The 24,199-nt window shown below is 39.2% G+C and overlaps 1 protein-coding gene across 2 annotated transcripts in view; it reads right to left on the bottom strand.

Annotated features, from left to right (window-relative positions):
- HS6ST2 (heparan sulfate 6-O-sulfotransferase 2) overlaps positions 1 to 24,199 on the bottom strand; it is a 358,595-nt gene that overhangs the window by 97,562 nt on the left and 236,834 nt on the right. The window contains exon 3 of one of the 2 annotated variants that reach the window (XM_008156954.3): positions 6,598 to 6,630. The exons of the other annotated variant lie outside the window; for it this stretch is intronic. Coding sequence (XP_008155176.1) covers positions 6,598 to 6,630 — 33 coding nt within the window. The remainder of the gene's footprint in view (positions 1 to 6,597; positions 6,631 to 24,199) is intronic. 2 annotated transcript variants of the gene reach the window in all.

Here is a 24,199-nt window from a genome sequence, read left to right as displayed (position 1 = left end):
CCAATGCACACGCGCGCACACACACACACACACACACACACACACACACCCTTTAGAAAACAGAAGAACCAGGACATTGTCTGTCTTATTGTCCCCAGTGTATAGAACAGTGCCTGAAAAGTCCTAAGTGCGCAGGGGATACATAGTAAATAAATTTGAGAAAGGTAAAACAAGTTAGACTATGGTTAATACAAACCAGGAGAATAAAGACATACAAGATTATAAACTCAAGGATGTTTTTATTATTCTTATTTCCTGTCAGAATAAGAGAAGTATACCAATGTCTCAACTCATTTTGGACAAAGGAAATAAGAACACTGATCAATATGTACACCATTATTATGAGAGCTTTTGTTCCTTGAAGATCCTCAAGGAGGTGCTAGGAATAGTGGAAGAGAGTGTGCCATCTACATATCCATAGCAGGAGCTCTGGGGCATCAGGGTATGTTTTCAGGATTACAAATGCAATGAGGGAGCTTTGCAATCCTAGAATGACCATGAAAAGTACTTTGAAATTGACAATTGGGTCCAAGAACCCTTGGATTTAGGAGTTGCAATCAAAGAGCCATGCTAAATTTCTAAAGAGGAGGTTGGGGTGCACCAATGAAGGCTAGAAACTCACCTGATTTACTAGGCCACTGCACTTTGTAGGGTAAGATGGCCTCAGAATACTTCATAGGGCAGGGACTCAACTAGAAGGGATTTACTTCATTTTTGGAAGGTGGGAAATGGGGTCACCCATCTTCAAAAAGAATATTGTTCCCTGTGCTAAAGCTATAAGCTAGGTCCATAGTTTCCATACGAATAGCTTATTTACAAAGAATTCTCCTAACAATACTATACACATTAACCAAGATTTGCTTATCCCTTTGCTCTAATTAAGTTTCAGGGTTAGACAATCATTCTTAGTCTGGTGGGAAACACTGAGAGCCAGCTAGAAATGTACAGTACCAAAGTAATTCAATGCTTACTAAATTTAAAATAAGTAATCAATTTCTAATTCGAATTTATGCATAAGATATTTGCCAACGATATTTCGGATAAGGGTTTAAGCTCCAAAATTTACAGAGAACTCAGATAACATAACAAAAGGAAGATAAACAACCCAATCAAAAAATGGGCAAAGGACTTAAATAGATGCTTTTTGAAAGAGGACATACAGAAGGCCCAGAGACATATGAAAACATGTTCAAAGTCACTAATCATCCGAGAGATGCAAATCAAAACAACAATGAGACACCATCTCACACCTGTCAGAATGGCTATCATCAACAAATCAACAAACGACAAGTGCTGGTGAGGATGCGGAGAAAAGGGAACCCTCATACACTGCTGGTGGGAATGCAGACTGGTACAGCCACTGTGGAAAACAGTATGGAGTTTCCTCAAAAAGTTAAAAATGGAACTCCCATTTGACCCAGTAATCCCACTTCTAGGACTATATCCTAAGAAACCAGAAACACCAATCAGAAAGGATATATACATCCCTATGTTCAGAGCAGCACAATTTACAATAGCTAAGGTTTGGAATTAGCCTAAGTGCCCATCAGCAGATGAGTGGATTAAAAAACTGTGGTACATCTACACAAGGGAATACTATGCCGTTATAAAAAAGAAGGAACCTTTACCATTTGCAACAGCATGGATGGAACTGGAGAGCATTATGCTAAGTGAAATAAGCCAGTTGGAGAAAGATAAGTATCACATGATCTCACTCATATGTGGGATGTAATGATCAACATAATTTGATGAACAAGAATAGATTCAGAGACAAATGGTAGGGGGGCGGTTAGAGAGCAACCAAAGGACCTGTATGCATTCATATTAGCATAACCAATGGACACAGACACTGGGGCGGTGGAGGCTTGCCCAGGGTGGAAATGGCTGGGGGGAGGGGTCAATTGGAGAAAAAGGAGACATATGTAAAACCTTAGACAAAAATAAATAAATAAATAAATAAATAAATAAATAAATAAGATTATCAGCAAGGTCATAGTCATTGAACAATTTGTCACATGCTGCAGGTATTTCTAGACCAAATTCAATGCTCAATGTACCTATATATAACTAAAGAAAAAAATATAAGACATTTATGGACAAAGACATTATGTGTTCTTCATTTACAGCCCATTGCGCTAGAGAGGGGTTCCTAGTAGGTATTCAGTAAGTATATGCAGAATGAATGATAGAAAAAATATCTATCTACTCTCTGAATTATTTTCACACATTCAAAATCTCAGACATAGCTCTCCCAGTATGTGTGTACATGTCTATGCATGCATGTGCTCTCAAAGTTCCCACATGCTCATCCTTCAGGTTGAATATATCCTTCCTCTTGGCAGGTGTATTTGTATAACAAAACACTGAAACAAGATTAACCACACAAATCGTCCCAGGAAAGTTAATTTTAATTAACATTCTCCTGAAACTCGCCAACCTTCCAGCACCTAAAAACTGAACTCAATTTTCATTAGGAAAGCTGTTTCCTCCTTCTTAGAAAACACACACCTTTTAAAGTTTCAAGTACCAATTTATGTCTCTAGTTCATAATAACATAAATTCACAGTGTACTTGTGATTGTTTCCCTGGAAAGCTCATTTGAAATCACTTGCTTAATTTAAACTACTTTTACTTGTGCTCGGACTAATGCCCAGCACTTCTTTGTTTTCAACTCTGAGCACTACCTGAAGTTACATTCCCTCATCTGCATTCCTGACATAGGATGACAAAAACCAGACTACAATCCAGTCTCCTCAGAGATCCTACCCTGGAGATGCTCAGCAGGCAATTGGAAATTGGAGTTAGCCTGGAGCTCCGGAATGAGTTAAGAATTGAAGAGGTCAATTTGGGAATCAGTCGTGTAGAGGTGAAAGGTGAAGCTATGTGAGGAGATGAAATTACCCAGAATGAGAACATAACAAGAGAAGAGAAGCAGATCAATGACAGAACCTTGGGAATTGCTCCATTTAAACAGTGAAGGGGAGGGAGAGGCTGTGTGTGTGTGTGTGTGTGTGTGTGTGTGTGTGTGTGTAAAAGAGACTCCAACAAAAGAAACTTAAGTGTTGAGAAGAAGACAGGAGGTGAACCAAGATAAATTATTAATGCTTTCAAGTAAGAGAAAAAGTGAAGAAGTGCAAGAACCTCTAAAGGGTTCAAGAATAAAAGAAGCCATTAGATTTTAAAACATGGTGGTCACACATGACTTTTGGGAAAACAGTCTTCCCAATGTCATTCTTATGGACTCACAGAGTGTCCATATGTTTATGTGTACAGGTATATATGCATGTACTCTAAAGCACCATAAGATTAAATATTAGTATTGAATGAGACTGGTCCTGGGTGTACCAGATAATGGCAGTAATAACCACTACTATTTATTGCCTGTTTACTATGTGCCAAAACAGTGCTAAGTACACAATATCCCTGATCTCAATTTAATCCTTGCACACTCTTTAAGGTGGCTACACATAACATGTGAAGAAACTGAAAACCCACAGAAGTAAAATATATTACTCAAGGTCACACTGCTACAAAGTGGCAGCACCAAGACTGAACAAAAGCCCATACTCTCAGTCACTCAAGTAACACTTCCACTGGGCGGATGTTAGCTAGGTAATCTATGCATGAAGGGAAAGTAACTAATATTGGTTGTCTCAAATTGTCAAGTGTTTTGTGTAGGACATCTCCTTTCACATGTATACCATCAACATTATGGCTATGTTTAGGTAAACTTTATGAAGTCATATTTTTTTAAGAAATCTGATTCAAGTTTTTGGAAAATAACTCGAAGCTATATGATTCCAAAACAACCAGTTATAATTCAAATGTATTTACTACAATTGTTCCCAATGGTTTGAAAGGTTAAAAAAAAACACAAGTGTGGCGTCATTAATTTGGTGGTTGTTACTGATATTCAAAATACTGATAATCAAACTCATCTCAAAAAATGAGGGGATTAGACAGGATGATCTTAAACGCTTCTAGCCTTGACTTTCTACGACTCTCATATGAAGGTCTAATACCAATAATTTTAAAGATATAGAATATGAAGTAGAATGTAAATGCAGCAGCAGAACTGGCTGGTATGTAAGCATCCTTTTATTCCCTAGATTTATAGAGGCCTATAGTTAAAATATTATAAAAACTAGATTTTGACTGCTCAAGATATTGATTGATAACTTAAACAGAAGTTTGAAAACTCCATCACAAAATGATACACTGAAAATTCAGCCAAATAATTTGCTTACAACTAACTGCAGACCTTATGGTACAGCAAGTTATAGGAAAAAGAGAGTGACAAAAAATCTGGCAATTAATTTTTTTGCTGTCTACAGAAAAAAACAACAACAACACAAGGCTCTCTTTCAAACAATTAGTATCACTGTGAATTTTGCATGTATATAGCAATAACAAGGCATTTGGGATGGCTTCCACTGATTGTTCCCTTCTCTCTTTGGATCACAAAATCCATTCAGACAACTAAATTACAGCAAGTATTTATGCAAATTTTAATTATGAGGCAGAGATTATCATAATCCTGTATATTTATAAAATTGCATGACCAATGGGCATTACCAAATGAGTTGTTACTTTATTATTTTACTAGTGGTTGAAAATGTGCTAGCCTTGGAAATAGTTTTCATACATCATTCAGTCCACCAGAATTAAAAATGGCCCCATCAACATTTACCAAAGCCATTTCTTTTCTATTGCATTGGTACTTCTCTCTTCCTTTCTCACAAACAAAGACCAGGTATAAATTGCTCTGATAATAATGTCTGGTCAAATCAATCAGTACCATAATAAAAATAGAGTATGTCAAGATTTGCTCTGTTATATAGTAAAACAGTTGTAGAGAGATGGTTGTATCATGCAGCAAATTTTAAAGCAAAAATAAAACTAAATTCTTAACATGTCCCCCATGAAAGCAATTTTTGAGATAACAGTCTCTATGTTATTGACCATTATCTTAATGATCATTCACTTTGTTTTATTTTACAAATGAGGAAATCAAGGCTCACAGCAGCGATGAGACTTAAGCAAAATCACCCTACTAGTTACTAGCAGAACATAGTACTCTTGCCACCATGATACACTCAATCTATGATCTTTAAACACATTCCCATACTAATATTGTGTTACTACGTGTCCGTGTGTCTATATCATTTGCCTCAATGAATTATAGTCTGACTATAGAATTAAAGACTGAATTTACTAATCTCAGCTATGAAATAAACCAACTGAGGCCCTTGTGGGAATATGGAAGCCCAGCTACTGAAAGCTAAATTGGACATCTAATAAATGGTCCACCTATTCTATTTGAATGAGAGTCTGCCCTAGTGGAGGAATCCCAAGGCTCGAACCTTTGCTCTTGCTTACCTATTGGGCCAGGGAGCATAGGATGGAATGTAGGTGGGTAAGAAGAGAAAGTAGAGACACTGGTAAATATTTCTGGAGCCAATAAGCCTACAATAGGCCAAATACAGTACTGGTGAAGATCATGATCTTAGAAAACAATGTGCCAAGCAACTATAGCACACATTTACAAAATGGCTTATGATTATCACAGCCTCTTCAGCACTGGAGGTGATATGATTGTGTAACTTGTGGCACACAGTTATTGTCTACAAAGGCACTAACCTGGAGCATTCTCAATACCCCACCACCCTCACAGTTAGGAACTTTCCTGTGTTTAATTAGATCTGCTCTGCTGCAGAGCTCATGTCATAAAGGTCTCTGGACTATGGGATTACTCTACCCTGCAAATCTGCATACAGGGTGGGACAAAAGTAGGTTTATAGATGTGAGTATGCAAAATACTGTTATTCTTGTATTATTATTTATTCATTATTACTTTTTATACTTTTATTGATTTCACAGAGGAAGGGAGAAGGAGAGAGAGATAGAAACATTAATGATGAGAGAGAATCATTGATCGGCTGTTTCATGCATGCCCCCTACTGGGGATCCAGTCCGAACCGGGGCATGTACCCTAACTGAGAATTGAATCATGACCTCCTGGTTCATAGGTTGATGCTCAACCACTGAGCAACACCGGCCAGACAGGTATAATTATTTATTAAGTATTGTATTATTTTCCATATGAACAACTGTAAGTCTACTTTTGCCCAACCCTGTATTTACATACTTTAAAAGCCCTGATGTTTTCAAATAATTGATTTCCCTTCAATAAAAATCTAACTTAGTCCCTAAATCACCATCCAGCCTAGCAACAGGCAGACATGCCTGAGCACTGTGAAAAAGATAATGTTGGTGGGTGGTGGGGCCTTCTTCACAAAACACTCCACAGTGTCATCCTATTTAAAAAAAAAAAAAAGAGCTAATAACCTACTGCCCAACTGTCTGGGGTGCTGGTCCTAAACATTCATCCACTCTGCACTAGGTCTACATGCCTAAGACTACATGCATGTCTGGGTAGTTTCAGCTGTTTTAAGCTAAAGAAAATAGTCCTGAAAAGAATTTGTCCCAAGCTCATAACTTACTTATTGTATTGAAATTAAACTGATAAGCAACTACAGAGTCTATTTATTCTAGCTTACTTGGGTTCAGTTAGACTAAAAATGCATTGTCACTTACCTCGTTGCATCTAGAATCTGAAAAATCCTCCACCTGTTAAAGGAACAGTGAAACCAGGTGCTAGCAAGAGCTTGGTAAGAAAGAAGTTAAAATAGTAAGTTTTCCAGTTTGCTTTGATAGCATGTTTTTTTCAGCTTTCAAACCCACAAGGAACCAGTTCATGGATGGCTCCTTCACCTTGGTCCTCATTTAGCGATTCTCAAATAGTGGGTGAATTATAAATCAGAGTGCTGAAATGGTGAGCCCTAAGAGCCAGACCGATGGAACCTTATGGACTAAGAATGACAGATCTACCACTCAATCATGCTAATTCCATTCCTTTTCACAAAAGCGATGGCCATCTAAGCAAAACACAAAAGTCAATAAACCAAACCAAATGCTATGGTATCACTAACATGGAAATACATGATTGAAAGGACCCTGTAGGAGTTGGTAGTAATTTTTAATATAATCGGGAATATATAAATCACAAATAACAAAGGAAAAGAATGATTAAACTTTGTTGTTGTTCTCCAAAAAATGATGAAATTCTAAGCACACAGTAAGTGATACATAAAGCATTACTCTAATGCTGTCTACCCAAATGCAAGACATCCATCAAAGTAAGCAATGTCTCTCCGTAAAAAAATTTTCCATCTGTTTTCATAATATGTCTTAAGAGTCACAAAACACTAATTCTACTATGTGAATTTCTGATATTAGCAGGGACTGTGAAGTTGTGCATGGGTCAATTGTTAGTTCGAGGGTTCAAATGGGTTCAGTTAGCTTTTGTATTATATTTAGCAAAGGATAATATATATGACAACACTTTTGTACCCAAAACGAGTTACATTGCCTATACATTTTTTTGAGAGAATAGTTTCTTTATATTAAATTTGTCTGGAGGCTTTAGAAGTGAGGTAAGAGAGACTTTTAATAGCATTACTAGCAGCAGAGCCTTGCATCATCATTTGAGAAGCAATAGAAGACTATTATTATCAGTTCCCACTGTGGCTAAGCCTTATTTTCCCTGGTTTTGTGAGTTGGTAGGAGGGCCACTGAAGCAAGTGTTATGAAAAACTAAAGTGACGGTGAACCCTGATGCCAGATCTGTTAGATATAACCCCCCTATTAGCTGACTTACCATCCAGGGCCTTATATGCTCTTCTTCTATTCCAACCACAAGAAAGAAGTAATCAAAAGTTGTTTTTTTTTAATCTACCCCATGACTTAGTTTCCCTACACAGTGAAGAGAGGCTAATACCCCTTCCACTGCACTCGGCTTCAGGAACAACAACAAAATAACATAATTTGGGGTAAAAAATGCAAAACAAAAATAAAAAAGTTGAAGCTCTATTTTGATTCTTAGTACTATAAAATTCCAAAGTCACATATGTAGCACTTTCTAAAACTGTAATTTTAATTATGCTGCACTAACAGAAATCTTCAAATAATATTAATATGTGCAGAAATGATTTACATGGGGACCAGACGAAATTTAACTTTAATCAGGAGGAACTATTGCATCTTGAGATTGTTTTTTAAGTTATATGTATACTTCTCAGCTATCTATTAAAGTTTGTTCAGTGATTGCACTGAGGAGACTTTTAGAAGTTCAACGCCTTACCTGGGAGTCCAAGTTGTCCAGGCAGAGTATTCAGAGGTGATACAGGAAGATGTTACAGGTTCATCAATCGAAAGGGCAGGCAGGCATCGGAAGTGAATCAAAGACCATGGATGAAAAGCAAAAAAGAAGGAGAGGCATACTGATTAGAAAAAATGAATTAACATTATGAACTCATTTTACACACACACACACACACACACACACACACACACACATACTTTAAGAAGGCTCTTAAATGGAATCTTTTAAAAAGACCCTTTAATAAAAAGAAATGACAGTTATGTAATGTGACAGGGGTGCTAAATAGCACTACAATGGCAATCATATTTAAATGTATGAATGTATCAAATTAACACATTGTACACCTTAAATTTATACAATGTTATACATCAAATATATTCAATAAAAATCACCCCACAAAATATTGATTATTTATTATGCAGCAGGCATTGTTAGAGATACTGAGTTGTAGCAGTGAATAGGACACAAATCCCTGCCTTCACAGAGTTTACAATCTTATGGAAGCTTTTTAGGCCATCTGATTGGAAAAGAGTTCCACAGAAATATACTGTATGTTATTAATGCTCAGAAAGATTTTCTCCCCATTTTACTTATGTCTCTATTTATTTATGGAGAACATATCCTATGGCATAAGATTCAACATTTGTATTATAAATAATTATTTTTCTAATTGAAATGGACATTATTTCTATTCTTGATTTTTCCTTGTGGACCCCTTCCCCCCTCACAGCTATAAGTAAGATTTCTTTTTAGCTGGACCATTTGCTATCCATAGGACTCCACGTACGTGCACCTTGAAATTCTGTAAGAACGAGAAGTCATTAAGTGGCAGCTTTGTAATACTGCAGTCCCACATCCAGGCAGAATATTTCTCATAGCAGTGCTCTGTAACTATTATCCCAGTGACACTCTGAGATTGCATTCATCACCCCTCAGCAAGCCACATATTGGGGAAGCAACAGCTGTTGGTGGACAAAAGGAGCTGTGGTGCTCAAGTCCATTACACAGACACTGTCTGGAGAAGAAACAGTAAGTGCAACCTTCCTGTGGGCCCAACTTCGAGATGACAAATATCCCTCAACTGATAACTCCTGCATAATGTCAAATTAGCATAGAAAGGAAAAGGTGCAAATGAAGAAAACACATACTGTATACATCATTAAAAAAATTGGAATTGGGGGAGACTTGGGAGCCCCAACATGAGGAGTCAAGCAAACCAGAAACCTCAAACAATGACACTTATGCCTGGCATTTATGTTCTCAGTGCAGGTTAGGGCTTCAGAAAGACAAATGAAGCTACCTATTCACTTTTATATTAAAAGTCCAAATCAAGTTCTAGGGAAAACAGGATGATGTAAAAATCTGAGAGTCCCTGCCTAAAAATCAGAATCCATGGTTTCTATTCATGGTTTTACCAATGATTCATTTGATCTTGGGCAAATTCCCTTCTCCATTCTCCCAGGGAGCCATATGAAATGAGGGATTTCTAAAAATCCTCCAGTTCCAATATTTTGTAATTCTCTAACAGCTTTATCTTTTATTTTGGTGCCAAGTTAGTGAAAAATACAGCCATCTCTAGTCATTTTCTCAGTAAAACATGTCATTAGAAGTTCAGAGAGCTCAGAGACCAACATTCTGAGCTTATGAGTATATAAGAACATGGCCAAAACAATAATCACCAAGTTGAAATGTAGCCAATCATCATTCTGTCCAGGGCAACAGCTTTGTTTATTTGAAATATAGAGTGGCTGGTTCTTTAGTATGGAAAAGGTACACAAGGAAACTTAACTGAGAATACTGTAACAAGAAAAATCTAATTGATCAACAATTGTTGCCCCGCCCCCATTTTTCTTTCTGCTCATGCAGTTTCTTCATCTGCCAGGAGCCTGCCATGTTGGTGATTGCTGTCAATCAGCAGAGACCTCCATAGCTACACACTCCCAGATAAAGGCTACATAGCTGCTCAGATTTTGCAGAGGATGGTTAAAAACAAAACAAAACAAAAAAGCACCCACAAACACTGTTGTGATCTTATTGCAAATCTGTGGTAGATGATAATACATTCTGTGGGAGTCAGTTACTTATCGCTGTTCCAGAGCTGCCAAGCAAATGGCTCATTCATCTTCTCGGGTTTCTGACACTAGGCTGGTTTGCTCGCCCTCTACTCAACTCCCACACTAAGAGTTACTGTACCCTTGACTGTCCACCCCTCTCCCCACTTAGGATGTTTTCCACCCTCTTCGTTGTCTGACTTACTATACTACTGCTTAATTACCTGTCACCACCTTTTGAATCTCAGGACATATCCTCTTTTGGTCTCTGAAGGCACATACAGGATATCCTACCGAAAAAAACTTATTCTGCGTGTTAAATCTGCTCCCCTAAATGTTAAGGGGTTTCATGCCTACAAAGTCCCGGGCAAAGGATTGTTGTTCAAATTGGGGGGCGAGGGGGAGAGGCCAGACTAAAAACTAGATGATTCTTAAGGCCCCAAGAAAAATTGCTACTTGCAAAGTGTTAATATGCTTTTCTACTTGCAAAGTGTTAAAATGCTTGGCCTCTGCTTTTTGCTCATGTGCAAGCCTGAGAAGTGCTATGGGTCCATGGAATAAGCCCGGAAGTCACACAGATTGGGTTCTAGTCCAGGCTCTTTAACTTACTGTGTGATACTGCTCAGGTCCCATAACCTCTCAACCTTGATTTTCTCAGCTACAAATTGGGAACAAGTATAGGACCTATGCCAGTAATGATATTCAACATATTTAACAACCAATATGGCATGGGCACCAACCAGTGAAAACAGAAGCCTTCTCAATCAGAAGAGAAACCAAATGTAAACAACCTATCTATACTTGCCAATGTGTGCTTCACAAGGTGGTTTTGAGAGTTAGATGAGATCATGCACAGAAAACCTGTAGCCGACTATCAGGTCATGGGTCAGGCTCAATAACTTTTATGCATAATTATTTTGTTTAATCTTCACTTGAGGGCATGTTTTCGAGAGAGAGAGAGAGAAAGAGAGAGAGAGAGATTTGCCTCCCGTACAAGCCCTGACTGGGGATCGAACCTGCAAATTAGGTATGTGCCCTGACCGGAATCGAAACTGCAAACTTGGAGCACAGGACGATGCTCCAACCAACTGAGCCACCTGGCCAAAGCATATCCATAATTATTTTTATCTAGAGAAGAAGATGAGTAAAAGAATTGTCCATAAGTATAGTGAACCTATGGCAGGCCTAGGTCAGGGCTCACAAGCCCCTGTTGCTGAGCCATTGTCCTACTCTGAGAACAGAACCAGATTTGTAAAGCCAGTAGTCAGACATACTTACATAGAAAAGGCCACACTGAAAGCATCCACATTTATTGATATGGGGAGGGGTGTCTCTCAACATCTATGTTCTACTACTTGGTCTGCTTTCTTCCTTGTATTATGTTAAGCCTGCCAGAAATGATGCATATTCTGAGACAGGGAGCTTCTCATGGTCTGCCTGAGAATACTGAAATCCACAACATCCTTTCCAACTTTTATTCTAGGAGTATTCATTTTAATCCCATTGGCACAACTGTGAGGTCTCCTAAGTTTGTCTTGACTGCTCCTCTCAAAGTTCCCCTTTTCCTCAAGATACTAAATCTGGCTTCCAGACCCATTCTCCTGGCCTACTTTCCCTGCCAGGTCACAAGAATTTTCAATTCTATCTTGTCTTTGGGCAAGAGTTGAGACTACAGAGTCTTCTAGACCCACAGAAATGACCCTCTAATGGTTCAATATCCAGTCCTATGGCATTTAGAGGCGACATATTTGCCTATGGATTTGCTTCTACATCTCTCCATCTATACCACCTAAATACAATATACTGTATACAATACAATATACAATATATAACACAGAGCTATTTTAGCTATGCCAAAACCATTTGGCTAATAGTTAGTTACTGGTTTCTTGTTCCTTAGAATTACTGTGATTGGGGAAAGACAAATGCAACACAAGGTAAGAGAAAGTGGCCTGGACTAGAAGTCAAAAGACTGAGGTCCTCCTGCCAACACTGCTGTGTGACGTTGGACAGACCCATTCTCCAGTGGGGAAGATGGCACTCAATTTCCCTAGCCACACAGTCAGGGTGTTGGACCATTGCTTTCCCAAAGGTGCCTGTTCATTTAATGTTCTAAGACTTTATAAGAACTTGACTTAGGAACATTTCCTATGAAATGTAGCCTGGATCCTTACAAAGTGAGGCCTAGAGAAAAATGTTTTTGCATTGCTGCTCTAAGAGATTTTGGGGCCAAAGGCAGAATAGACAAGTTTGTCTTCAGTGGCCCACTCTTCCAATTAGATATTGAGTCCCCATACTGGCTCCTCAGGGAACTGCACATAGGCACACCTGAGTCATTCTGGCCAGTGCCCAGCATGCAAACAGGAGTCACAACTGATATTGAAAATTCTTTCTGCAGTCATCAACCACAGACTCTGAGTGGCTGTGAGATATCATCTTGTGTTCTTCTAGAGACAATTAATTAGTGTTGCACAACCGTTTCCTGATCCTGAGACACTATGGGGGCAAGGATGTGCCACAGATCACTGAATGTCATCAGTGGCAGAGCCAAGACAACACACTACCTACCCTGTATCCACCAGAGTCTGTTGAGGGGCAGCAGGCAGACAGGCATCTGAGCCTCCAGACACAACCATTCAAAACAACTCAGTGAACAATGGCTGCAAAAGACTTGGAAAACAACCATAAAAGACCCTAAGGATTTTAATTTTTTTTTCCTTTCTAGTAGCTGTTAAATTGTAAACACATTTTCCTAAACGTCTCTCTCACATTTTATTTTCTGCCTTAATGCACTTTTACTACATCCCATGGCAACAATCTGTGATTCTTACATTCTTTTTACTGTGAGAAATGATGCCTAATACCTGGGCCCTGTATTGCCAAATTACCAACCACATTTTGAAAACGAAGTGGATCTGCTGAGGAAAATGGCTAAATAGCCCTTTTCAAATAGTGTTTTCTTATCTGTTGGTGAGCCAGTCAATTCTCAGTTGCACATATCTTCTCTAAGCTGTGTCTATTGTCTGCACTCATTACTGAACCCCCTCATCTCACCCCTACCCGCGCCCACCAGTTTTAGTAAAATTCTTCCATTTTGGCATCATAAGAGTGCCCTCTAGTGCTGATCTAATTAAGAATCTGGAGACACCAATCTACATTCCCACCAACAGTGCATGAGGGTTCCCTTTTCCTTCACATCCTTGCCAACACTTGTTGTTTGTGGATTTATTGATGGTAGCCATTCTGATAGATTAGTGACATTGAGTATCTTTTCGTGATGGAAGACTTGACTTGAGGTGGTGAACACACAATACAGTCCAGAGATGATGTGTTGTGGAATTGTGCACCTGAAACCTATGTAATTTTGTTAACCAGTGTCACCCCAGTAAATTCAATAAAAAGAGGAAAAAAGAATCTGAAGATAGAGGTTCCTGTTTTCATGGGAAATGGGTTTAGCTATAACTTGTCCTTGGCTATGTCAAGATACATTCTTTCTGAAAGCAGTGAAAGGAGTGTTTTGTGATTGAACAAACAAAGCAAAACAAAACAAACAAACAAAAAAGAAAGTCCATAAAAGAAAATCTGACTTGTCCTTCTTCATGAAAACCATTTCCACTCATGATGGGGGGGCGCTGCTTGAATTGTAAAATACAGACATACAGATGCAGGCTGACTCCATCAGTTGAAAGGTGACAGTGATTTTGAATTTTGAATGTGTTTTAGAGTTCCCCAAGTGCAAAGATCTGTATTTGTATATTAGGTTTCAGCAATGTGTTTCCTTAATTTGATCATATAAATACGTTTGCTTTGAAGGAACAATAGAATAGACCATTAAGAATTCCTTAGAAATATGGGTATAACAAGGCTTGGTTTCTGTTTAAAATGGCCTGAAAAAGTTTCACTTATAAGTGTGTGTGTGCGTGCGTGTGTGTGTGGTTTATTTTATCCCACATTGTTTCCATATTTCAGACTTTGGGGTATGAAAGTTCTACAGTGAATGCTATTTCAGCACTGGTTCAAATCAGCAGAGGATTTTCTCTGTAAATTTTACATTGAGTTTCACAATGGGCTGCTACTCTACTGAATCCCAAATATTTTATGCTGATATAGAGGATGATAAACTAACAATTTAAGATATAACGGCTTCATTCACTTTCTCATATGTTTAAAACACAAAACATAAAAAAGTCTCAAATATGTAATGATTTGGTAAGTTGCTAAAATAAGGATAGAGATTGTTGTCAGAAAATACTCAGCCAAGTCACTAAGAGGATCAGACAGTAGAGATACATGGAATGGTCCATTTTGGATACATATCACTTGCTTTTTGCAAGAAGCTTCCATCTCTGCTGAAGTCAAAGTATTGCAGAAGCCACTGGATTGGGTCTGAGACTTCCCTCAAGTCAGCCCCAAATGAGTGAATTGACAGGTCTGTGAAGAGGCAACGTGCTAGAATGGTGGAGGCACAGGCTTTGGAGTTGACAGAACTGTCCGAATCCCAGCTACTCTACTTTTCTTTGGTCACTTCATTTTTTAATCTGTGAGTCTCATTTTTGTCCATAAAACTGTGAACTCCATGTGATATCCAATAATATCCAATAGAGGACACAAACTGGGTGTTTTATAAAACCTGCTGAATTCGATGTACTCAACAATTTCAATTTTAAAAAAATGAAAACTCCCCTTCATTGTCTGGATATTCCCAAAGATCTAAGTGCCTGAGCAAGTAAATGAAGCACCTATATAATGACTTAATTGTTAAAAATCTGTCTTAAAGACTAAAGCCACTGCTGTTGTTGCCCACATATACCTTGTGAGTCTCTCACAATGTGACAGATCAGAAGGCCCAGCACTGTGCTTAAGACCCCTGGCTAGTTTTTGTTTGGCAGATATAATATTCATAATTGAATTTACTTTGCTGCTATTGATGGATGTGCTATTGAAAAATCCATGACCAGCTCAACATTTTTGTCAGCTTTGGATATCATTCAATGTGAAGATGTGACACCATTGTTAGGGCAAAGCCTTTGTTTTCTCGAGGAAAAAGGTCTTACTTTTGCAGGATTCTCAGGTTCATGTCTTACCTGAGGGTCCAAAACCAGGTACCAAAATACAGGACAAGTTTACTAAATTATCTGGAAGAGTGCACAGAATATCTTTTCTAGAATTATGGGAATTATACCCAAATGACAAACAATAACAATCATACTATTAGCTAACATATAGCTTACTGTATGCCAGGGACCATGCACTTTTTATAAGTTATCTCATTTCATCCTGAACAAAAGTCTGTACTCTTTGCATAGATGAGAAAACTGAGGCTCAGAGAAACGCAAACTAATAATTCAAATCCATTGCTGTAGGATGCCAGCACTCAAAGCCATTATCCAGTAAGCTGTATTGTTCCTGTGAGGTAGGCATCATTATGCTCATTTTACAGCTATGCCAGGTAAGGATCAGAGAACAACTTGCTCAAGAACAAGGATCAGAGAACAACTTCACACAACTAGTAAGTGAAGGTGCTAAGATTGGAATATTCAATATTCCATGACAGTGAATATTATGCCTTCCCCATTGTGCCATGCCTCCACGAGGCCCTAATGTGGAAGAGGTCACTGTATATAAACGCTCTGTGTATATCACACCTGCACTGACAGCTGGGGCTGCACTCTAGTTAGTTACTGTACACGCCTGCAAACTGCTCTGAATTTCTTGTGTGCCTCTCTTCAAGGTTCTCATGGGACCATTTTTCATTGTGAATTCCAGGATAAACTTACAGGCTGTGAGTGCCAAGCACTTGAATACACAAGGAAGAGGGGTAGGAGCTCATTTGAAGATGAAAAGCTGCTGTAAATCTTCACCTCAACTATGCTGCTTCCTTAGGACATAAATCAGGTGGCAGTGGGTGGGCTAGGAGCCTATAGGGAAAAGGAAGTTGGCAGGCAGACCGGGTGTCTGTCTGTCTTTCTCTCTCTTCCAATGAGGGATGCTTCTTGCAGTTTTTTATATATATTTATCTCTAGGAAAATGTGACTGAGTTAGATAGGGGTTGAAGCCGGAAAGTCCAACACAAGATGACCAAGAAAAAAACTGGAAAAAGCTAGAATACACATGCTTCATTCCAAGACCCATGTAATTACAGTGGTAAGAGGAAAATTGTTGCCTTGGGAAAGGGATGTGATTGCAAAATGATGGAGTCCATATCAAGCATGGTGAGCTAGGCTGTTCACAATTTGACCTTGACATAACTGTAACAAAATATGTTTCTCTCTCACGTCAATGTCTCTCCCTTCCTCTCTCTAAAATATTTTTTTTTTAAAAATCAATCAAAATTGGAAGTTACCCTTAGAGACCATCACACATAATCTCTGCATTTTTTCAGGCCCTGAGAGAAAAAGGGACTTTTCCAAGGTCACAAATTCAGTTCATAGTAGGGTTATAGCCATCTCCTAAACCTCGTGACTTCCAGTTTAGGAGCTTTAAAAGCACCAGGGTTTTCTATAAGAAAATTAATGCTACAAGGATGGGAGTGAAAAGACCAGTTGGGAGCCAGCAGCAGGGATCCAGGCATGAAGACTAGGCTTTGTCTTTTAATTAGAACAATAACCTTGTAAGATGGTCTTCCTAACTCCTTGTACAGGTAAGGAAATGGCCTCAAAGAAAAGAAGCATCTTTCTCAAGGTCCTGCAGCCATTATGTAGAGAATGAGATTTGTAGGTTAATCTGATTTCAAAGTCTATGTGTTTTTTTCCCTAGCTAAGTTCTAGCCCCTGAATTTCTCTGTGGCCATCTCTCAAATAGAAAGTAACCCCCTCCAAATTACAAGAGAGTTGTAATGTATTAATTTTCTTGCAATTATAGTGAAAATGGGGTGAGCCTTTATCTGCAAACCCACATCTAACAAAGCATTGGCCAGTGCCTGGTTCTTAGCTTCCCAGGAACACCCTTGGCCTAGGAAACCCAGGAAGCCACTGATCATGGCATCCAAGCTGTCAGCTAAGTAGGATGATGCTGTGGACATTTCCTGGTGACTAAAAGCAAGGGATTACAGCTTAAGTCCTCATCCAGCACTAGGCAATGCTGATCTCCACGTACAAATACCCTCAAGGAGTCCCACCTCAGCCCCACTTTGGTAGCCCCATAGCAGCAGATTGGTGCCTTTTCCTCAGGCATTGAAGTAGTTCGACAGTCCCTAGGAGGAGAAAGGATAATTTGTAACTGTTTATTTGAAGTTGGACTTGCTGAATTGCTAATTGCCCAACTGGAAAATCATTAGGCTGCTTGCTCATTACTCCCAATCAAGATGGGTGTGGGGAGGTGGGCAATGTCTATCTTAGAGGCAGTGAAGAAATCACCAAGAGGCTGGGATTGTGTAAACTGAATCCTGGTTTCCCACTAACATACATTCTGATCAATCTGCAACTGTCCAACAGATGGCAGGTGCCCTTCACACTCTGGCCTTAAGCTACTCTGCCCCCAGTTCTTCATAAGGTAGGTAATGATCTGGAAAGCCACATTAGTTGCTGCTGTAAGGAAAGTCCAATGTAAATGAATCTCTCTCTAGAGAAACCCTTTGAATGTATCAAGACAGTTATTTTAGGTTTTGGATGGAGATCTCACCCTAAACAAGGCCACATAAGTCTTTGACTCAAATTTTATTCTTTTCTCCTCTGATACATATTTAAAATTTATCAGCTTACCATGCCATGCAATTCACTTATTTAAAATATACAAATCAGTTGTTTTTAGTATATTCACAGATATGGACATCACCACAGTAAACTTTAGAACATTTTCACTACCTCAAAAAGAAACCCACTACCTTTTAACTGTCACCACCATATCCCCCTATCCCTACCAGATCATGACCACCACTGATCTACTTTATCTTTCTATGGGTTTCCTTATTTGGGGCATTTCAATAAATGGAATCATATAATATGTTATCTTTGATATATCTTGTTTCTTTGACTTAACCTAATGTTTTCAAGGTCCATCCCTGTTATACCATGCATCAGTACTGTATTCCTTTTCATGGCCAAATAATGTTCCATTGTATGGCTATGCAAAATTATTTTATTGATTTTTTTAATAAAGAGAGGGAGAGGGAGAGAGAGAGATAGAAACATTGATGAGAACATCATTGATTGGCTGCCTCCTGCAAGCCTCCTACTGGGGATCAAGCCCACAATCTGGGCATGTGCCCTGACCGCGAATCAAACTGGTGACCTCATGGTGTATGGGCGATGTTCAACAGACTAAACCACACTGGCCTGGCTGGATATATAAAATTTTTAAAAATAAAATGCATCTAAAAAATTTTATCCCCATCCACCCAGTCCATAAATCTATCCTAAGTACCTTTTATGGTAGATCAATTATTAGCACCATGAGGGGACATGGTTATGAATAAAATGATGCAACAAACATATCTAATCATTTACTCAACAAGCATCTATTGAATGTCTCCTATGTGCCAGGAATGTGCTGAGGCACTTAAAATACAAGAGTGAACAAGACATGGCCTTGCCTTCCATGAGCAAACAGTGAGAACAGCAGTGTGGAAGATCATGTATCATAAATAGTAGCTCCACAGCACATAACTACTGAAAGTACCTACAACTTATGGCAAGACCCTTTTCCACTCCAGAGGAGTTCACTGCCCAGGATTGGGTTCCTGATCCCACAAACATTCATAACTGAACTAGCCCAACAGAGGGCAGCAGCCAGGAATTCGGGCATTTTGGGTTTTTTTTTTTTTTTTTGGGGGGGGGGGGGTTGTTTGCTTTTTTAAAAAATTAAGGTGAAATTCATAAAATTAACCATTTTAAATCATACAGTTCAATGGAATTTAGTACACTCACATATGTGCAACAACCACCTCTATCTAGTTCCAAAACATTTTCACCATACACACACACACACACACACACACACACACACACACACACACAAACGCTATACCCATTAAGAAGTCACTCCTTCTTCCCCCGTCCCCTCAACTCCTGACAACCACCAATTTGCTTTTGTCTCTATGGATTTCCTATTCTGGATAATTCATATGATTGGAGTCATATAATGCATGGGCTTTTCAGTCTGTTTTCTTTCATGTAACGAAGTTTTTGAGGTTCATCTATGTTGTAGCATGTAACATCACTTCAATCTTTTTTTTTTTTTACGGCTGAACAATCTGCAATCATATGCATACATCACATTTTGCTTATCCATGGATCCATTGTTAGGTATTTGGGTTGAATTCACTTTTTCATTATCTCGATTAATGTTGCAATGTGCAAGTTTTTGTGTGGAAATACATTTTCATTTCTCTCAGGTATATACCTAGGAGTAGAATTGCTGGATCATGTGTTAATTCTGTTTGACTTTTTAAGGAATTGGCAGACCATTTTACATAGCATATGCATCATTTTACATTCCCAACAGCAAATAACAAGGGTTTCAATTTTGCCCAGAGATTCAGTTTTATTTTTTACTTCCAGAAAAGAGTTATATTAAAATGGATACACCCAATTAACCAAAATGACAGACACTTATGCTGGGCATTAGGGGCTGGGCCTCTTAATTAATGAGAAACAAAGAAAATGAGGACAGAGCTAAGATCCACCACCACCACGACCAACAGCAACAACAACACTATTCTGGGAGTACTTCTGCTCATGCTCACAACCTGAAGGAGAAAGTGGGCAGTCAGCAAGATTGGTCACAATCTCCTGTGACCCACGCCAATGGGATTCACAGCATCTTGCCCACCAGAGAAGTGGGAGGAGTGCATTCTCAGCTATATGCCAAGCCTAGCAAAACCCAGGAAATGATTTTTTGAAAAAAGAAAAAAAAAAGACATGAAATCAATAATGACATTGGCAGTAAGGGAAAATAACAGCACAGCTTTCTCTATTAGACAAGAAGTTGAAAGAAGCGTCAGTGGGCTGAGGATACTTGAATTCCATAATATTTTACTTTGGCTCCTGTCCATGAGAATAAAGATCTGACATAAATCTTAGAAACAAGTAATAGTGATTAATGTTTAGCTCTAAAGATGACAACATATAAGTATATCACTGAAACCTGCCCTTATGGCCTGTCTCTTTCCCCCAGTGATCAGACAGCTCAACAAACATTGAATCCACTCTTCCTCCAGCCTTTATCACACGTTGGGCAGGTGAGCTCCATTCAGAAGTGGCATTTATTCTTTAAAGTCATATGATGCCATTTTCCTGGACTGCAACTATCTGGGAAAAGTTGAGGCATGATCTCATAGCCCCCTACTCAAAGCCTGGGAGTCCACATTATTAGGAAAGAAGAAGACCATGAAAAGGATCTCAATTGTAAATACTTCTCTATTTTCCGTGTCCAGCACGGCTAGAGAGCGGTCCAGTTCCTGTGTAGGGGCTGCTGGGGATTGAGAAAATGAAAGAAAGAGACAGACACAGAGATAGAAGGAAAAAGCTGGGGCTGGGTGGGACAGCTGTCCTCTGATGGAGAGACAGTGACTCAGAGCCAATACAGCATGTTTATTTTATACTAGAGGCCCAGTGCATGATTGAATCATGCACGTGTAGGGTCCCCTACACGCTTTTGCTTTCAATCACGGGGGAGCTGGGTGCCTGTCCGCTGGTGCACCAGGCCTTTCAGAAGCCTCCGGCGCCGCAGAGGCTTCTGAAAGGCCTGGTGCCTGAGCGGACAGGCACCCAGCTCCCACGCTTTTGCTTTCGACCGCGGGGGAGCTGGGTGCCTGTCCGCTGGTGCACCAGGCCTTTCAGAAGCCTCCACCCCGCCGGAGGCTTCTGAAAGGCCTGGTGCCTGAGTGGACAGGCACCCAGCTCCCCCGCTTTTGATGGTCCACGGTGGGACGTGAGCTCGCTGCCCCAGAGGCCCCTTCTGTACCGCAGCACAGCCATGGCGCAGACACTGAGCTCGAGCTGCTGCTGGTGACGCGAGCTCAGCGTCCCGCCGGCCCAATCGGCCACCCCGAGTCCTGCCCCCCCCCCCCGCGCCTCCTGGACAATTGCGGGCATAGCGAAGGTATGGTCAATTTGCATATTTGTCTATTATTAGGTAGGATAGCAAAAACCAGGAAGTTTTACTAAAGCCCAAGACAGTGGAGATTATGTGCATTCTTGTGGCTTCTTTGTCATCATCACTTCTGGGTGGGCCTGGATAATCATGTTTGTTCCTAGTGCTTGGCTGGATTTAGATAATGAAACCCACCCCCTGGCACCTGAGCTGAAGGTCAGACTGACAACACACCTGCCTCTGGCAAGGTGTGTTTTCAGGATGTGGTTCTGCCAACGCCACTGGATTCAGCTGACAATAATTAAAGAAATGCTCATGTGCCTTCCCAGGCACTCTCTACACTCAATGATACCAATCACCTCTCATATCCTTAGCTCTTCATTAACCTAAGATTTTGGTGGGTGGATATCAAACACTTTTAGAAGCTGGCCCTCTTTTAAAAAAAAATCTTCCAATAACTCCATTATATAAAAATCATAAAAACTAAATTGTTCTGCCCTGGCTGGGTGGTTCAGTTGGTTGGAGCATCATCCCATACACCAAAAGGTTGTGGGTTTGATTCCTGGTCAGGGCACATACCTAGGTTGTGGGTTTGATCCCTGGTTGGGGTGTGTACAGGAAATAACCGATCGATGTTTCTCTCTCACATTGATATTTCTTCTCTCTCTCTCTCTCTCTCTCTCTCTCTCTCTCTCTCCCTCCTTTATTCCCTCTCTAAAAATCAATAAAAGCATATCCTTGGGTGAGGGTTAAAAACAAACAAAACTTAAATGCTCTATTTGAAGTGGGGATGGGGTAAAAGAGAGGGGGTTGGAGCAGAGTTGCCATTCATTGCCCCACAGATTAGGTACTGTACCACTCTAGGGAGCATCCTTCACATAGAACAGCCATTCTCAAAGTGTGGCATAATGAGAGTGGTGGTACCCAAGACCCATTTAAAGGCTTCTGGAGGTCCTCCTTTTCCAAATACATGTTTATGTAAAGTTGCATTTTCTTCATATACTTCAATCAAATAATAGAATAGAATAGATAGAATGTAGAAGCTGATATGAGAACCCATCTGTGTTCTATGAAGCCACATGTCAAAGAGATTTACAAAATAGAAAGCATTACCACTATTTTTTTTGCTTTGGAAATCAGTTACTTTTCATAAAAATGTGTTATATTGTTATTTAAATGAGTTCAAACGTGGTTTTGAAATTTTCTCAGTTTAAAATTCAAATACAGAAGAAAGGCAAAAGTGCATCAATATAAGGAGAGAGGATCCAAATAAATAAAATCATAAATGGAAGAGAAGTAACAACTGACATCACAGAAATAAAAAGGATTGTAAGAAAATATTATGAACAACTATATACCAATAAATTGAACAACCTGGAAAAAATGAATAAATTCCTAGAAACATACAATCTTCCACACTGAATCGGGAAGAATCAGAAAATCTGAATAGATGCATTACAACAAATAAAATTTAAGCAGAAAAACAAAACAAAAACACCTCCTAGTGCCCTACCCAGTTTGGTTCAGTGGTAGAGCATCAGCTTGCAGACTGAAGGGTCCCAGGTTCAATTCTGGTCAAGGGCACATGCCCGGTTGTGGGTTCGATCCCCAGTAGGGGGTGGGCAGGAGGCAGCCGATCAGTGATTCTCTCTCATCATTGATGTTTTTTATCTCTCTCTCTCTCTCCCTCTCCCTTCTTCTCTGAAATCAATAAAAAATATACTTTAAACTACAAAACTCCTAGCAAACAAAAGTTTTGGACTGGATGGCTTCACAGGGGAATTTACCAAATACTCAAAAGAACTAACACCTATCCTTCTCAAGCTATTACAAAAAATTCAAGAGGAGGGAAAACTTGAAAGTTCTTTGTATGAGGCCAGCATTATCCTAATTCCAAAATCAGATAAAGACACTGCAAAGAAAGAAAATTATAGGCCAATATACCTGATGAATATAGATACCAAAATCCTCAACAAAATATTAGCAAAGTGGATCCAGCAATACATTGGTAGAAGATCACACACCATGATTAAGTGAAATTTATTCTCGGGATGCAAAGTTGGTACAATATTCACAAATCAATTAGCGTGATATAGCACATAAACAAAATGAAGGGTAAAAATCACATGATCATATTAATAGATGCAGAAAAGTCATTTCATAAAATCCAGCTCCCATTTATGATAAAAATTCTCAGCAAAGAGGGAATTGAGGAAATAAACCTCAACATAAGAAAGACCATATATGAAAAACTCACAGCCAACATACTCAACAGGCAAAAATTAAAAGCATTTTCCTTAAGATTGGAAACAACACATCAAAATAGTAGGGAAGTCCTAACCACAGCAATCAGAAAATAATTTTTTAAAGTCATCCTATTTATAAAGAAAGAAGTACCAGTAAAACTGTCATTATTTGTAGATGACATGGTACTATATAGAGAGGACCCTAAAGATTCCAGCAACAATTACTAGAACTGATAAATGAATTCAGTAAAGTAGCAGGATACAAAATAAATGTCCAGAATTCAGCTGCATTTTTATACACCAATAATGAACTATCTATCAAAAGGGAAACTAAGAAGACAATCATATTTACAATTGCATAAAAATAAAATAACTGATCAGTCTGGCCTCTTCATTTTAGAAACCAAGAAGCTCCTCAAGCTGAAGGTCAAGAACAGCTGGGGTCATTTTCATGACTCTCTGCCCATGGTTCAACATTCAGGTTTCCTTCCCTTATTCTGGGCTGCCACTAAAATAGAAATAACAGCTATCATTTGTTGCATTCTTTCTGTGCTTGGCACTGTGCTAGGCACTTTATGAATTCAGGTTAAGCCACCAGCAGTGCCTCTTTGTTTTCACTTTGCAAGCATATTTGCTTTGTAACACTC

The sequence above is a fragment of the Eptesicus fuscus genome, chromosome 1 (assembly GCF_027574615.1).
Source record: "Eptesicus fuscus isolate TK198812 chromosome 1, DD_ASM_mEF_20220401, whole genome shotgun sequence".
In the NCBI taxonomy this organism is placed as follows: Eukaryota; Metazoa; Chordata; class Mammalia; order Chiroptera; family Vespertilionidae; genus Eptesicus; species Eptesicus fuscus.
This window is presented reverse-complemented; position numbering and strand designations above follow the sequence as displayed.